This window comes from Pteronotus mesoamericanus, unplaced genomic scaffold (genome assembly GCF_021234165.1).
Source record: "Pteronotus mesoamericanus isolate MK-2021 breed Mesoamerican mustached bat unplaced genomic scaffold, CSHL_Meso_final contig_32, whole genome shotgun sequence".
NCBI classification, from domain to species: domain Eukaryota; kingdom Metazoa; phylum Chordata; class Mammalia; order Chiroptera; family Mormoopidae; genus Pteronotus; species Pteronotus mesoamericanus.
Genome location: NW_026555134.1, coordinates 7,204,127 through 7,222,189, shown reverse-complemented (window position 1 = coordinate 7,222,189; position 18,063 = coordinate 7,204,127). Strand labels below are relative to the sequence as shown.

General features: G+C 34.2%; 1 protein-coding gene across 5 annotated transcripts in view; it reads left to right on the top strand.

The window, feature by feature from the left end:
* The window catches only part of CLCN3 (chloride voltage-gated channel 3), a 66,948-nt gene that overhangs the window by 34,565 nt on the left and 14,320 nt on the right, over positions 1-18,063 (top strand). For all 5 annotated transcript variants that reach the window (XM_054576062.1, XM_054576059.1, XM_054576061.1 and 2 more), the window contains 7 exons: positions 4,579-4,678; positions 6,306-6,493; positions 7,346-7,468; positions 8,595-8,801; positions 11,656-11,736; positions 12,872-13,417; positions 16,083-16,269. In XM_054576062.1, the coding sequence (XP_054432037.1) occupies positions 4,579-4,678; positions 6,306-6,493; positions 7,346-7,468; positions 8,595-8,801; positions 11,656-11,736; positions 12,872-13,417; positions 16,083-16,269 (1,432 nt within the window). The remainder of the gene's footprint in view (positions 1-4,578; positions 4,679-6,305; positions 6,494-7,345; positions 7,469-8,594; positions 8,802-11,655; positions 11,737-12,871; positions 13,418-16,082; positions 16,270-18,063) is intronic.

The window sequence follows — 18,063 nt, the reverse complement described above, 5'->3', positions numbered from 1 at the left end:
ATTTTTATTTTTTCTGGAAAAAATAAGGTGTAACTGAAAATAAGACACAATACATGAAATCAGTGTTCCAATCCAGTGATTCTCAAACTTTTTTTCTCTCATCCTTTCTAAACTATAATTATTGAGGATGTCTAAGGAACTTTAGTATATATGGTTACATTAATTGATATATACCATATTAAATATGAACACTGAGAAATTCCAAAAATATCAATTCATTTAAAAGTAACATAACAAACCCATTTCATGTTTACATAAAAACACAGTTTTATGAAAATAACTGTTTTCCAAAATAAAAAATTTAGTGAGTGAATGACATTGTGTTCAATTTTTATAAATCTTATTATTGTCTGGTTTAATAAAAGATTGCCAGGTTCTCATATCTTCTTTTGCATTCAGTCTTTTGTGAAATGTTGTTATAATTAAAGCAGATGAAGAAAATCTGACCTCATAGTTGGAAAAGCTAGGCATATTTTAATAACAATTTAGATCATTTTGGATATTCTTCTTTGATACTGCACCAAAGTGACAAGTGGTAGTTCCTTAAAGGTTAGTTGCTATGTGTAATCTGAAACCATATCAATGAACTTTCTGTCTTCTCTTACGTTAAAATCCACTGGTTCACCTTGAACTTTAAATGGATGATTTTTAACATCATGCAGTGATTGATCATTTGAGATATGTTGATTCACTGATGTATGCAGTTCTTTTCAAGTGTTGACACTTTTCATTACTTGATATTGAAAAAACCCATTTGTTAATTTCAATATTCATCTCGTCAGGAAAGTTTTTAAGTATTGGGAATCTGTCATCCTTACAGTGATGGTACAAGGTTTCCAAAATTCTAATTTTTACTTGAAAGCTCAAATTCTCTCATTAGAAACAAATGCACATTTATTTTATTTGGAACAACAGCCTTACTTGGCTTAATGTTTGAGAAAATACCTGTCAAATTCATAAGTTTGAAAAACCATACTTTGGTGTCTTTCAAATAAAAATGGTGTTCCATATGAGTGTCTAGTTTATTTGCAACTCGAATCACACAGACTCATTTTCCTGAGACAGAACACTTAAAAGACTCAAAGATGGAGGAATAATAATTTCACAGCATCATCAGAGACACTCTTAAGGGAAAATGGCACTTACTTTTTTACTGGGTTATGTGGCAGTGAAGAATATGAAGACTACTAGCATTTAAATGCTACCGCCTCCATTTGTGCCAAGGAGCCAGCAGTTTTGTTGCTGCTTTTGCGTTGTCTGTCAAAATGGCAACACAATGCAAAAGGCGCATAATGTTTTAGTATTATTATGAAAATAAATTTGACCTTGAAGACCCCTTGAGAAGGTCTCAGGGACCCTCAAGATGTCTGTGGTCCACACTTTAAGAACCACTATTTTAATAACTAATGTACCTAAATCAGACACCCTATAAATCCTGTATTTTATTTCACTGTTAGGTAAATGCATTTATACTTTGAATTAACATATGGGGTTTAAATATGTTTTAAAATTAGGCAGGGTCAAAGTATCCATAAGATACCATGTTCATAAAATTTTAGGGAAAAATTAAAACTAAAACCACAGCACACCCCCTTTTTTTCTGATTATAAAGCAGTCCACAGTCCTTGAAAACATTTCAAATAATTTAACAATTTATGAAATAGTAAGTGTCCTAGCTAATTATATCAATCATCTTTTTTTAGATGACTCAGATGTTTTGAATATTTCCATCTATGCTCATATATATTATCATAAAATTTCTTAAAGCTGAGAAATTTTACACATATATGTTTTTACTGTTCTTAAAACATTAAATTAAAAAAAAAACCTCTATATCAGTCCAATACCTACCTGATTCTTTAAAATTCTATAAAAAGTTTTCTCCTAAACCTTTTATTATATCTGTAATCCTCCTGCACCACTTTATTATATAGAAGCAAATCAAAGTTATTATATCATTTCAGATATACTACTATTTCCATATTTTTCAAAATGGTGGTGATTTAATTATCATTCCTCTTTTACTTATTAGCTTGAATTTTTCTATAAAGAGAATCTTCATCATACCAATTATTTGGATTTCCGTAAGTTAAATTGTAGAGAAAAGGAGAAAGTTTGAATCATATGGCATCCCCAAAGTTGACTGATGTTTTTGTTTGCTTGCTTGGTTTTTGTTTCTGTATGTTCATGCACTCACAAATTTAAACATATTTGATGTGTATTAATCATCACAATTATTATACTTATTTATGTCCATGTTATTCCATTTTGACAAGTGGGAGCTTATTTTGGTTGGTGCACGACACATCCTTAGGAGTCTTTGATGTATTCTGGAAAAACAAGGTGATCTTTAGCTCATCTTACACATTCTCTACACTAAACCTGGAGTCAGCCATTCCTCCAAGGAGCTGGTTCCTTTGGAAAAAAATGGTTTATAGGCAGTCTGGGCACTAGAGATACTTACAGCTTCTGAGTTGGTCATTGCTGTCCTCTTAAGCTTATAGCAACCTTCCCATTTAAATCCAGTGCTGTAGGGCTTTACTTAACCTCTAGTTCTTAAATCTGTATCTCCTTTCAGCCATGCCGTAAACCTCAACACCACATACATAATCATTTGATTTGCCTCACAGTACGCATGCAACAGTTTCAGAATAATATTACTGACACCATCACTGGCAATATGCTTCCTGAAAAGTTTTAGTGTTTTCTTTTTATGATACTTTTTGTCCTTAGTGTTTCTCCCACTAGGGTTGTACATACTATGACTTCGTTTTAAAACCCCTGTCCCTCTCAACCTCTTGCCCTCTTCCTCTTCTAAGTCATGATGTACATTTAAATGTTTATGGTTTATCCTTTTATTTTTTAAAAGACAAGCATATGTATTTATATGCTTATTGTTCCTGTATAAACTGGAGCATACTATACACACTTCGATCCACCCTGCTATTCCCTCTGCATGACACTGCGTCTACCGTATTCTTTTTTAATGGCTGCAGAATTTTTTATTATATAGATGTACTGCAATTTACTTAGTGTTATGTTGATGAAAATTTAGATTTTTTCCAAGTTTTTATTTAATACCATTTTTTATTAAACATTACAGTTTTTCTTTGAGAAAAGACAGCATGAGTTTAATGTTTATTTTTTAAAAATGATCCACCTTCACTTCTAAAGAATGGTTAATATCTATGATTGGTAGCAGATAGAATAGAAGGAATAAATTGTCTCATTTAACTTAGAACTTACTAGGTCTTTTGAAAGGGACCTTGTGGCTCAAAATGGACCAGGTATTGGAAGTAGACCAGATCATCGACTTCCAGCTGTAGCCCTTCTTTGGGACACTTGAGCACTGACGTCCTAGGCAGAGACTATTGCTTTCCCTCCCATTTTTCTTAGCCAACTTTATCTGTATGCTCGTAGTAGCTAGTGTTAATGTAGTTTCTAGAATATGGCTTTTTTTCCTTATTGCTGAACTTGTTGAGGTGACACTGGTTAACAAAGTTATACAGGTTTCAGGAGCACAATTCCACAACACTTCATCTGTGCACTGTATTGTGTGTTCACTGCCCCAAGTCAGGCCTTTGCCATCACCATTTATCCCTCCTTTACCCTCTTCTACCTCCTCCCACCTCTCCTTCCCCCAGCAGTCACCATACTGTCCATGTCCATGAGTTTTTTCTCTTTTTTTTCTTTTTTGCTCAACCCCTTCTTCACCTGGCCCCAGCCCCCAGCTTATCCCCCACACAGCTGCCAGCCTGCTTTCCATCTGTGGGTCTGTCTCTGTTTTGCCTTTTAGTTCATTTGTTCATTAGATTCCACATGTGAGTGGGATCATGGCTTTTTAAAACAGCAATCCTAGTAAAACAGAAAAGGTTAGGGTTTTAAGTTTAGAAGTGCATTCTTACTAAGAGAGGGAAGACTTGGCTTCTTGTGTCTTAGGACAGTAAGATCTGAAAATCACATCTGTTGACATCCTGCTAATCTCACCTCCTCCACTAGGTTCAGGAGAGAACATAGCTGCTTTCCACAGTGATGAAGGAGAGCCTTTGGGCCCCACCGGTGGGATTGGAGCTCTTTATATCTGTGTATTTACAGACCTACAAGTATTTGTAAATTTATTTTATAGCCACTTTATTCAGATGACTATTCTCTGCTACATTTATGGGCGTGGTGCTGTTATTCACTTACCTTTTAAAGAATATAATAATCCATTTAACTGCTAGGAGCAGAAAATGACTAGAGGATGATAGACATTTCAAGCTATAATGTCTTATTTCTGTTAATGTAAAAGACAGGTATAAGCTAAATTTGATATAGGTTAGACCAGTCTGGGCCAGACTTTAAGTAATTTGTGGACCCTTTGCTCTCAAATCCTTAGGTATTCGTGTTAAACGACTTATCTCTGGGTAACCATTTGTCATCTGGTTTATAGGTGTAACAGCTGATACGGGTTCTTTCCAGTTATTAGTTTAGAAAGTACTTGTGCTGTGTATAACAACTGAGAACAATTGTTGGATTCTATAACTGTTGCTTCTCTTTTTAGTTTGAAAAATGAAGCATACACATTTCTAATTCCAGATTAACAGCAAAAAGAAAGAATCAGCATGGGAAATGACAAAAAGTTTGTATGACGCGTGGTCAGGATGGCTGGTCGTAACACTAACAGGATTGGCCTCAGGTAAAGAAACTTTTCAATGCAGTCCTTTTATGAGTAACAGAATAATAAATAGTTCTCTCTCCTCCTCACACCTTTTTTCAGGTACTGTTGGATTTTTAAAAGCGTTTTTTCCCGTTTCTTTCCTTAATGTTTTTCCTAACTTAAGGTTTCTTGCCTGAATGGTAGGAGGCTTCTGAGTCAGGTCTTGGCTCTATTGAATTTTTTTTTCATTTTTCTGGACTCAGTTTCCTTATCTTTGAAATACATAGTTTGGACCAGGTGATGAATAAAGTATCATTTAATCTTAAATTAATAATAAATAGGTAATATTTATTGAGTGCTTCCTGTGTGACATGGACTGCTCTAAAAGCTTTATGTGTATGTAAACCTCATGGAAATCCTATGCTATACATCAGCAGTTTTCAACCTTTTTCATGTCATGGCATACATAAACTAATTACTAAAATTTTGCATCACACCAAAATATGTTTTTTGATGATATAACAAAAAAAAATAGATATATTTTTTATTCATTCCCACTGGACTCCTGTTGTTGTGTTGGCCGCCATCATATGTTTATTTGACAGTCTAAGGGAAAAAAGGTCAGAGCCCCTGACTAGTTAGGTATTGCATGTTTTGAAAGTTCTCATGGCACACCAGTTGAAAATTGTTGGTATATATGTTATTATCCTCACCATTTTACAGATGAGGGGACTGAAGCGCAGTTAATTAATTTGACTAAGGTCATAAATGGTAGCTAGTAAGTGACCTAGCAAAGATTTTAAATTCAGGCAGTTTAGTTCAAGAGCCTGTGCTTTTAACCACCATGCTAGAGTAACCACAAAGTCACTCCATGTGAGATTTTAAGAATAGCATTGAAGATCTGAAAACAAACATTAAAGACTGTTTTAATGACTTTCAGCTTTCACCGTGGAAGATTATGTCCAGAAGAACATGAGAAAAAAGTAAAATTTGTGTGGAGAATAGAAAGAAGTACTGATATCTCTAAGTGACATGCACAAAAATTTTTGTGGCTGCTGTGTATGTGACTCATTGATCTTTTTATATGATGAGAAGGACCTAGATTTTGACCATAAGTTTATGTATGTTTTGTATTCTGTCAGTAAGTGATTATGATATACTTCGCTTTTGTTACTTAAGAAAAAATGAAAATCTATCAAAGTAATTCACTAATGCTAGGAGTTTCACTAATTATTTCTAATGGACATTAAATTTTAATGAGACTGGGATGATTTGTAAGTCTCTTAATTAAGTTTTGGATTAAAACATATTAGTAGAAACTGTGACTTCAGTAACCAGGTTTGTGAACCTCTTGCCAGGTAGCTGTGTTTTGAAGATGTTTTAGTATCTTTTAAACATCTCTGTTTAAAATCACAGTTAATTTGAACAATGTAGCTAGTATTATTTTCAAACAAAGAAGAGCAGTTTTAAAGAATAGTTATTTACAGTTTTTAAAAAGTAATAAAAACTTACAGATAACTAAGATTTGAAAATCTTAAGTTCACATGATATTTCCTATGTGACCTACTCGTAGAGTCCCCTGTTTTCCTTGGCCCTTTTGACTTGGTATGTCTTAACTCCCCAAAAATGAACTTAATTTTTTACCATCTCCAACGTGCTTTTGTAGGGGCATTGGCCGGATTAATAGACATCGCTGCTGATTGGATGACTGACCTAAAGGAGGGCATTTGCCTTAATGCGTTGTGGTACAACCACGAGCAGTGTTGTTGGGGATCTAGTGAAACAACATTTGAGGAGAGGGATAAATGTCCACAGTGGAAAACATGGGCAGAATTAATCATAGGTCAAGCAGAGGTAAGTCTCAAGATGAAGTAATAATTGCTATAGTGGAATGAGCCTCCAAATCATTTAATTCAGAATTAATCACATGTTGGATGATTGCAACCTCTGTTAAAGGGAAAAAAAGAAAGAAATGAAATAGGATAGAGTGGAAAATACGAGAATACTTTGCAACAAGTAAAATATAAGAATTGTTTCAAGAAACTCTTATAATAATTACAAAGTCACACATAAGTCTACTGGACTATGACGTGAAGTGTATTTCTGGTTGTAGAAAGGAAATGCAACAAGATCTGTGTAACCACAAAAAGTTATTATCAAGTCAGATTATTAAAACTGTTTAACATATTACATCACAGTTATTTGGGACATATGAATTATCAAAAAATTTAGTAAAATAAGCCTTCTAACTGGAGATATCTTGGAGAAATCCATAGATTTTTCTTCATGGCATTGCAATATTGGAAATGATTATTTTACTGTATTTGGTGTTCTGTAATGAACATTTTAGGAGTTGGAATATTATATAATATATATAGTTACATGACCATATATGGATATGTTCTTAAAATTTTGATACAGCTGAATTTTAGAGATTAGTGAAGTATAGCTGAGATTCTGGATGAGATTTTAGAGATTGGGAAGAAGTTAGGAAAAACATTAAATATTGTAGTTTAAGGCTCCTTGGAATGTATACCAATAGGTTTTTGGATTCTACATAAATGTTTTGTTCATGTAAAGCTTTTATTATTGTGAAAATAACCAGGAGCCTTTACAAGTTTTACCCAGTTTTCTTAATGAGGCAAGCACTTGCATTAGAGGTGCTCTATAAACTAAATTCGTACTATTGAACTATTTGCTTTTTAGGGTCCTGGTTCTTATATCATGAACTACATAATGTACATCTTCTGGGCCTTGAGTTTTGCCTTTCTTGCTGTTTCCCTGGTAAAGGTATTTGCTCCATATGCTTGTGGCTCTGGAATCCCAGAGGTAAGCCATGCAATATTTAGTATCATTAAACATTTAGTAATTGTTACGATGCTTATCTTTTTTCCTCTGGGGGAAAAGTAGTTGTTTTTCTGGGGAAATGTTTTGTTTGTAATATGAAAAAGAAAAGTTAAAAAAAAATAAATTGATTGTAAACAGCATTGAAAGAAATGCCTCCCTAAAGTCATTTCATCATTTACTGCAGAGGGTTTTTTTTTTCACCTCACCTCTCATTTATTACCTGGCTAAACAAATATCCGAAGACTTATTTAAACCCCAAAAACCTGAAAAAATATCTTGTGGCCTAAAGTTATTTGATGGGTCAGTTGATGTTTTGCAGTTATGAACTGGATTTAAATATATTCCTTCTCTTTATATAACTATATTTTAATTAAATAAGTTAATTTTTGAATTTGGTAGATAATTTTTATAACCATTTTAGACTTTAAACATTTGATCATAGTCAATGGCACAAACATTTGGGTTTTATTGTTTATCACCAGTAAAGGAGACTTACGGATCAAACATGATGTTAAGTCATCCTTTCCCCTTTTTTTTTATTTTAAATAATTTACTGGCTTTTTCTAGTGCATTTCTTATAAAAACTAAATAGTAGGGCCTTTTAAAGTCTATTAAGAATGTCTTCAATAAATAGCAGTATCATGTGGTATTAGCTGTTGTCCCTCATCCTTCTTGACAGACAGGTAAAAGTTACACAGAATGACAGGAATCAGAGAAGGCATAATATCTGTTTCTGACCCAGAGTATCTGAAATGCATCTAACTGTATTATGTTTCTATAACAAATATTCAAATTCACCTTTTTCTGATTTTGTAATTATAATCCTAGTGTTAAGGTCTGTATTCCCTTTAACATGGCCTGATATTTTAGTTTTGTTCATGAGATAGGGTTGTCTTCTATCCTTGCTTGGGAAGAGTGTTAGAATATGATATAAAGTTATTATATGTAGCATATTAGTAAAACTTTTGAAAAGTTAGTTGTGAATTATTCGTAGTCCACCAAAATTTGCAAGGTGATCTTCTGAGTAAAACACGAGAATAACTTAAGTTAGTTAAGTTCTCATGTCTTTTTTAAAGGAAGTTAAGCTACTTTGATTTTTCCTTTGTAGATTAAAACTATTTTGAGTGGATTCATCATCAGAGGTTACTTGGGAAAATGGACTTTAATGATTAAAACCATCACATTAGTACTGGCTGTGGCATCAGGTTTGAGTTTAGGAAAAGAAGGTCCCCTGGTACATGTTGCCTGTTGCTGCGGAAATATCTTTTCCTACCTCTTTCCAAAGTACAGTACAAATGAAGCTAAAAAAAGGGAGGTAAGTCTCTTTTGTAGTTTATTTGACATATGAATATCTGTCTTAAGACATTTCAGTGAAGAATTTTTCTAGTGTAAAGATCACACTTTGCTCTTTTTGGGTAAATTTTGTATTCAGATGAAAAATTTAATGTGAAAATTGTTTATACTTCTTTTCCTTTTTGTGAATAATTGCTAATGTCTTCCTAGCATGCATCCCCAGTGCTGCTCAGTTAATTGTATATTTTAGAGAAATTTTAGATAGACTATGTGGTGTCCAAATTTCAGTTGAATTTTCCAAAGGTCTTTCTATTTGTTTTTGTTTTGCATTACACCTCCCCTCCTCTGAAGTGTTTCTCAAATATAATATTATTTATACTCTTATTTCTCAACATTAGTCTTTCTCCAGGGTTGGGAAATCTTAACAGCTCTGTTTTCCTCTGGAGGAAGTGTCTACTGCCAGTGGGAGTTGTGTGCCATCTGCAGAGAGCTGTTGGGCACCACGGGGAAGCTCTGAGGGCCTCTAAGACCTCCTGAGGTTTAAATCAGAGATTTACATTAAAGGGGATGTAGGAATTCCCCTTTATTCAGCTGTTTAAGGTAGTTTTCTTTCTAATTTTTGTAGACCAGCCTGAGATCATCTAGATCTTTAAACTTTATATGTTACAGAGTTTCCTTGATGTTTCTAGACTGCTCTGGATATTTTCTAGAAGGAAAGTGGGCTCCTAAAATCTTCTGTGTTAGCTCTAGACTTTGGAGGCCCAATCTCTTCCTGTTTTCCCAGTCTAATCTGCAGTCTTACATGGTACAGAGCTCTTGGGTTTTTAAGGTACAATATTTTTATATATCATCAAATACTGAGAACTCTGGGGTCTCTGGCCCTAGCACGAGAGACTGTTTTATCCTGTTGTTTTTTAATACTGCGGTGAAAAAGGTAAAATATTTTTTATCAAACTATTTAATTCCTCAATTGAAATAATTCTAGTTCATTTTAATGTTAGTACTAAAACATCGCCCTTGCTCTGTTAGCAGTAGTCTGAAAGTGGGACATTTCAGAGCATCACGGTTCCATCTCTGAGTGATAATTGTGATTTCAGTACTGTCCTCTATAACAAAAATAGTTAACGTTATTGACTAATTACTGTGTATATGGTTCTGTGACACATTCTTTATTTGCATTTTAAAACTTAATTCCACAATACTCTTATTTAACTTGGCACTATCATTCTCATTTATAGGTAGGAAACTAAACTAAATCTTGGCTAACGTGTTTGAGGTTACATAGCAGAGTGTCAGAGTGTGTATTAAAATTTCTTTTTCAATCACTTTAAAGTCTACACTCTTAAACTACTGCTACTACTACAGTTGTGTGGATATGTGTTTGTGTGTGTTTACAACAAAACCTAAACTGTACGATATAGCATGGCAAGTCAGTAGCTAAATGGGACTGTAGCAGTTGTCTCCTCAGTTCAATTCCTTTGCTTGCTATTATGCCTTGACATGTTGTAGGTAAGATTTTTATTTTTATTTATTTGTTGTAAGTACAAAATGTAAGTTGTTATAAAATGTTATAGAAGTTAAATTTACCTAAATTTTAATGCACTCATTGTATGATTAGTTATGTTTATGACATTGATTTTATTCCATCACCTTAGTACATAAATGTCTAGAGTTGACTTGTTAGTGAAAGCATTAAAACCTCATTTTTTATCTTTTTTTCTATATCCACTTCCTTGACATTTTTAAATTAAGTGATTCTTAGATTATTAAGAAGATTAAAACATGTGTAAGTTATATAGGTTCATGGATGTTAACTTGATTGTAAAATTCCATTTTATTAAATGTAGAATTAGAAAATTCAGTTAAATGTGTTGTCCACAGTTCCATTAGTAGGAGGGGGCGGTAAATTTTCTCTCACTACTTCCCCAAAATAAGCAAAGTCTGCATTCTTAAAGCCAGGTACAATTTAATTAAAACAAATATTTGTTTATTTTTAATTTACCAAACAGTAGCCTGCCTATGTAGTGTGTACTCTTAATCACTTATAATTTAGTTTTGATGATTTCTAATTTCTTTTTCAGAAATGTAAAAATGACCAATTGAGGAAATGCTTTGGTAGCCTCAAATAATTACTGAAGTAGTAAAAAGAATAAAGACTTTTAGAAAAGCTATTACAAATAAATGCCCAGTGAATTTATATGTGTAGTTGGCTGCACAGTGGTAGGATTGGGCAGTGTCCAAGTGACAGAACAGGAAGCTGGAGAGAAGAGCTACAAGAGAGTTTGTTTTATTATATGGGTTCTGGTTGGTGAAACCATGTCATAAAGGGTAACCATTGTTTGTGCTTTCGGAATGAGACTCTCCACGTTGGCAGTGGCAGTGTTTTCAGAGGACCTAGAGTACTGAAAATATAGGGAAACTCAGTAGGCTTTAAGTTCCCTGGATATGTTATTAGGATTTGGAATAGAATAATTATACATGATGATGCAATTAGCTCTAAAATTGGAAGAAATTATATCTTGTTTAAAAAGACATAAACAACTCTTCCCTCAAACCAGTTACCACTCTCTCTCCACTGGTCTTCACAAACATCTTGAAAGTTGCTTGTATTTATTGCCTCTTCTTTACATCCCAAGTAGATTAATATATCACACACAAGTTTTTTTGACGGACGATTGAATTTATGAATGACCTTTGAATTAAAGCAGAAGAAAAAAAAATCTTTTTAGAGAAAAATAAATATTTGCCTTTGCTCGGGGAGGGAGAGGTGTGAGTTAATTCCAAAGACTCGTTTCTAAAATTCAACCTGAAGAATTTTTATTTGGCACATACTTGAATTATAAACACGTGAAATAAGCCACATCCTTTTTTCTAAGGTGCTGTCAGCTGCCTCAGCTGCAGGTGTTTCTGTAGCTTTTGGTGCACCAATTGGAGGAGTTCTTTTTAGCCTGGAAGAGGTAGGTAAAAAAAAAAAAAGCAATTATAATTATGTATTAAGTACCATTATGAATATATTTTGGCACACTTTTCAGTTTTATATCTGGTGTAATAGATACAGATTTTTTTTGTTGTTGTTAAAAGATTTTATTTATTTATTTTTAGACAGAGTGAAAGGGAGGGAAAAAGAGAGGTAGAGAAATATCAGTGTGTGGTTGCTTCTCGTGAGCTCCCTACAGGAGTCCTGGCCTTCAACCCAGGCATGTGCCCTGACTGGGAATCGAACCAGCAACCCTTTGGTTCTTAGGCCAGTGCTCAGTCCACTGAGCCACACCAGCCAGGGCAGATTTTGTTTTTAAGTTCTCAAAGTTATTTTCATAGAGTTACTTTCCACTTGTACATAAAAATTATCATACTATGTATGTTCTTTACCTTGGAAAATCTTTTTAAAAATAGTATTTATTATAAAACATTAGTTATTGTTTGAAAGTTAACTTTGTTGACATTAAAGTAAGCAGATATGAATTTGACGTAATAGGAAATATTTAAAACAATCTATCCAAATTGGCTAAAATACAGCCTCTTTTTATTTTAAAAAATTTTAATCAATTACTAAGTCATCTTTTGAAGTTTTTCTTATGTGATTATTTCTGTTGCAGTTATCGATGTTTTAAAAGAATTTTATTTGCTTTAGTGGAATATTTTGTTTTGTATTCCCTTTGGTGCTTAAGACTTTTTATACATCTACAGAAAAATATGACTAGGAATGTTTTAAAATTCACTTTTCTAGTTGTTTGTGTTCTATACTTTTTTTATTTAATATAGGAGAGGTAAATCAAATACTTGTTTATGAGCTAACATGAGTTGGTGGCAGTACATTTATTGTTAGCTACCATGATTGGAGGTGAAATTCCTTTGGAAAATAAAACAATATGAGTTATAAATAATTATTAGACATTTATGACTAGTTGATATTATGAATGTGTAATGAGGTGATAGAGTTTATTAAAAATCAGTATTTTTCTTACTACAGTAAAATACATTGTCTAAATTCTAGTTGCAGTAAAATTTATAGCTGTAATATTTACCACTCAAGTTATAACATATCAGAAACATTTTATAAAATTATACCATTAACTTTTCTTTTTTTTTTAGGTTAGCTATTATTTTCCTCTTAAAACGTTATGGAGATCATTTTTTGCTGCTTTAGTTGCTGCATTTGTTTTAAGATCCATTAATCCATTTGGGAATAGCCGTCTGGTCCTTTTTTATGTGGAGTATCATACACCGTGGTACCTTTTTGAACTGTTTCCTTTTATTCTCCTCGGGGTATTTGGAGGGCTTTGGGGAGCCTTTTTCATTAGGGCAAATATTGCCTGGTGTCGTCGACGCAAATCCACCAAATTTGGAAAGTATCCTGTTCTTGAAGTCATTATTGTTGCAGCCATTACTGCTGTGATAGCCTTCCCTAATCCATATACGAGGCTCAACACCAGTGAACTGATTAGAGAGCTTTTTACAGACTGTGGGCCCCTGGAATCCTCTTCTCTTTGTGACTACAGAAATGACATGAATGCCAGTAAAATTGTTGATGATATTCCTGATCGTCCAGCAGGCCTCGGAGTATATTCAGCTATATGGCAGTTGTGCTTAGCACTCATATTTAAAATCATAATGACAGTATTCACATTTGGTATCAAGGTAAGTGCAAACATGGGGTGAGGTTTAAGTGATCTTGGCATGATCAAAACTTGTATATGGAATGAGAGATAAAGTTTTTATCTAAATGTGGTTGTTTCATAACTGTTGCCTGAAAAAGTTCTTATCATTTGGGTTTAATTTAAAAAAATGAAAAAAAGAATTCCTTAGGAGATAATGTTGAGCTGTAGTATCTGTTAATCTGTAAAAATTACCCTAAAACCTAGCATTTTAAGATAACTTACTTTACTCTTGATATTGATCAGTGATTGGGGAAGGACTCAACTGGGCATGTTTTGGTCTCTCACAAAGTTGTCATCAGACATGGCTAGGGCTGCTTGTCTCATAGATACCCATTAGTCCGGCACCTGGGCTGAAAAGACTCAGACACTGGAGCTGGAACATCTGGGCTCCTGGAACATCTCTCTCTCTGGTTTTTCCAACATAGCGGTCTCAGGGTAGTTAGATTTCTTACATGCTAGTTCAGGGTTCCAAAAGCAGGTGTCCCAAGAGGACTGTTTCTAAGGACCTAGCTGAAGTCACGCAGCATGCCTTCTACTGTGTTCCATTTGTCTAGACAGCCACAGAGGCCCATCCAGGTTCAAGGGGAGGAACACACACTCTGCCATTTAGTGGAAGGAGTATCAGAAAATTTGTGATTATTGCTGCTGTAACAAATCAGCACAAACATAGTTGGCTTAAAAATCACCCAAACTTATTACAGTTCTGGAGATAAGAAATGCAAAATGGGTCTCACTGGGCTAACATCAAGGTGTTCACAGGGACTTATGGAGATTCTAGGGGAGTTGTTTTTTTGTTGTTGTTTTTTGTTTTTGTTTTTGGTTTGCTTTTCCAGCTTTCCAGGGGCCGCTTGTTGACAGGCTTAGCTCTTCTTCCATCTTCAAAGCTAGCAATGGTGCTCCAGTCTTTCTTTTATCTCCTCTTTCTGAAACTCACTCTTCTGAATCCTTCTTCCACATTTAAAACACCTTTATTATTATTATTTCTACTACTACTACTACTACTACTACTACTACTACTACTACTACTACTACTTCTTCTTCTTCTTCTTCTTCTTTTGCTTTGGGACAAACCAGGTAATCCAGGATCATCTCCTGTCCAAAGGTCAGCTGACAACCAACCTTATTTCCTCCTGCACCTTAATTCCCCCTTGCCACATAGCATCATTAATTCACAAGCATTAGGATAGCCATATCTTTGGGAAGCCAGTTTTCTGCCTCACCGTACCCCTGCAGGGTATCACCTTGACAGGAAACCACAGACTCAACAGTGAAATTACTAAGCCCATGAACACCGTGCCTTTTTCCATCAAGGATTTAAGGCCTTACACCCTGGGACATTGCTTCTTTTGAACATACAAAAGTGAGAATAGCATTTGCTAATTAGTGATGTGCCAATAAATATAATTCTGTTATGTGACTGTCAGTGATATGTATGGGTATTCAGATGTCAGATAATCCTTGTTCTTTAAATTATTGTACCTATAGTTCTTATAATAGTTCATGTTCTCTAGAGATAGTGTGCTTTCACAGCTGTACCTTATGTGGAACAGCTGAATTTAATGGAATTGAAGTGGTGTTTTTGAAATAGTCTTTTTTTAATTGTCCCCTGTATTTAACCCACATATTAATTAAATGAGTTAATTTTTAAAAACCTTGAAATTTTACTTTCTGTTCTTAGTGAATCAAATTAAAAGAGTTGTTAAAACTCCTATTTCTACAGTAAGTTGATTTTCTATAAATCCCAACTTTCTCATCCTCAGTGGAGCTACAGGAAACCAGAGGCAGTTGGCAGGCCTTTGTTATAACCCTCCCCTCTGGCCTAAGGATTCTAACTGGCAGAAGAGTGTAAAACATATTTTGATAACCTTCTACTTGGATCTATTTCATGATCCTGACATACTCTTCAACATGCCATCACTTTGTGCTTATCTTCTTTCATATCTAGAACAGTTTAGAACTGTTATTCTTTTAATGGTCTTTAAATGGTCTTGCTTAAGGTGTTTACTATTCCTATTATCCTTATTAAATTTGAGCAATAAATTCTCTCTCCTAATTAATTCAGTCATACATGTCTGAATTAATTAAAAGGAGAAAAATGTTTATTGATTAAATATATACACATATACATAGTCACTAAAAATATATTGGGAGACCTGATAACATTAACTACTTTACATTGAACCACTTAAGAGGAATAACAACTAATATTTATATCATTTGATAGAAACATATATAGAAAGGACATAATCTTGGAATAAAGGGCAGTACTTCAGACTGAGTTGATGTAGAGTTGTGAAAAGTGCTTCATACTGTTGTCTTTTTTTTTTTTTTTTTTGGTCCCACATTTTACATGGACTAATGAAAATTTTGTTACGAACTGGCATTAAGGAATCCCTGAACTCAAGGAGAAATAACCCTTGGGTTATTTTCTCTTTGGTCTAGAGAACGTGATTTGTTACTTTATAATTGATAGAATTGTTAAAATAATTGTATAATAAGATTTTACTAGAAGTTTTAATTGACACTAGGATTTTTCTATGTAAATATGAAAAGAAATCAAATGTTAGAAAGCAGTCTACAAAATGTAGGTTTCAAGCAAGTAAGTAGAGGACCTCTGTCTCACTGAGTGTTGCGTTTTGTTGCAGGTTCCGTCGGGCTTGTTCATCCCCAGCATGGCCATTGGAGCGATTGCGGGAAGGATTGTGGGGATTGCTGTGGAGCAGCTTGCCTATTACCACCATGACTGGTTTATCTTTAAGGAGTGGTGTGAGGTTGGGGCTGATTGCATTACCCCGGGCCTTTATGCCATGGTTGGTGCTGCCGCCTGCTTAGGTAATGCCACTGTGTCTGTCTGTGCTGGGTGCTTGTGAATCTGAGAGAGAAGAGAGTAAGAGTTTGCTTGTGCTTAATTGGTAGGGCGGGGTTAGAGGAGAGGAAAGGGTACAGGACAGAGGAAGAGAATGTTTTAACAGAAATGAAACAGTACTTCTATTATATGGTATTTTACAGTACTAGGTTTTATTTACCTGTCTCTGAAAATTTGTTAATGCAAAAATTTAATATATCATTTTTATAATATTACGTAATGCTCTATGACAAAAAACATCTCAGTACAACATAGACTTCATCTGAATCCTGTCCAGGGAGGTTTTTAGTTTTTTCACTGTCAAAGATCTTGATTCACCTATACCAGCTAGAGCATGGTTCTTGAGATTAGCAGGCTAGCAAAGCTGCAGAATAGCTTTACTCTGGGCTCTGCATTGATTTATTTGTAGCCTCAGTAAAGGATTTCTTTACCAGCCTTCTTACATCTAAGGTATATTTATAGCAAAACAAGAAAGGTGTAACTACTGTTTTAAAGAAAAGCCAAATATTTGCATTAAATACTTAGGAGTCTAGCCCTGGCTGGGTGGCTGAGTTGGGTGGAGCATCGTCCAGTACGCCGAAAAGTTGAGGGTTCTATCCTTGTAGGGGTGTGTACAGGATGCAAACAATTGATGTTTGTCTCTCACATTGATGTTTCTCTCTCTCTCCCCCCGCCCCCGCTCCCTCTTCCTTTTTTCCCCCCTTCCTCTAACTCTAAAATCAATAAACATATCCTTGGGTGAGGATTTAAAAAAATACTTACAGGTCTGTTTATTGTCCTTTTGGGCATGAAAAGTAGTTATTTTATACTTAACATGTCAGCTGAATTTTGGTTAAATATTTAATAGTTGGTATTTTAACTTACTTTTGTTCAGTGTCTCAAAAGTGTATAAAGTATTGATCTTCAAAAGTATAATATTGCATGAAAGTGAAGGACAGAATCATTTTCACTAAAGTAATGAGTATTTATCAAGTATCCACTCTCTGTTTAGCACTGTGGTAGGTGCAGTGAGTGATAAAAAAAGAAGTATAAAACATGGACCGACCTCAACTGCAGTCAAGTTGGGGAGACAAGACCTACACTGACTGAGAAAATAATAGTAAGCAATAGATGATGGTTATATACAGCACTGAAAGAGTCTATGAAAATTGTAGGAATCTAGAGGGGGAAAGAACTGAAGTAATTCAGGTACGGCGGAGCATGAACTTTATTTTAACAGATTAACAGAATTTAAGGGAGAGGACTTTGTTGAAGACTATAATAACGTGAAGACAAAGAAATTAGAATAGGAATAGATTTACTAATCTTGGGGCTCTGAAGAAGCTGACAGTATTGAAGTAAGAGAGTGCATTTTGAATATTTTTTCAGTGAACATTTGGATTGGTGAGAAGGAGCAGATTATGGGAAGGACATGAATTATATTAGGGTGAATTTGTATTTGGAATTGGTCAGATCTGTCACAGAGTTGTGGCTTTGCCACATGTAGCTTGATGACTTCGGGAAAGTCCCTTTTTTTTTTAAATCTTTAAAATGAAAATAAGAACTACTTATTTCCTATAGTTATTTTGAGGGTTACATGAGATTAAATATATATAAAGCTGTTAGCACAGTGCCTGATAAAATAATTGCTTAGTTAAAAAAAATTAAAAAAAAAAAACACCTTGTAAACTGACTAGGACATGTCTGGCATAGTGTAGATATGTAATATAAGATAGGTCCTTCTTCTCTTCTATTTTTAGATTTGAAAACAAGAAGGAAGA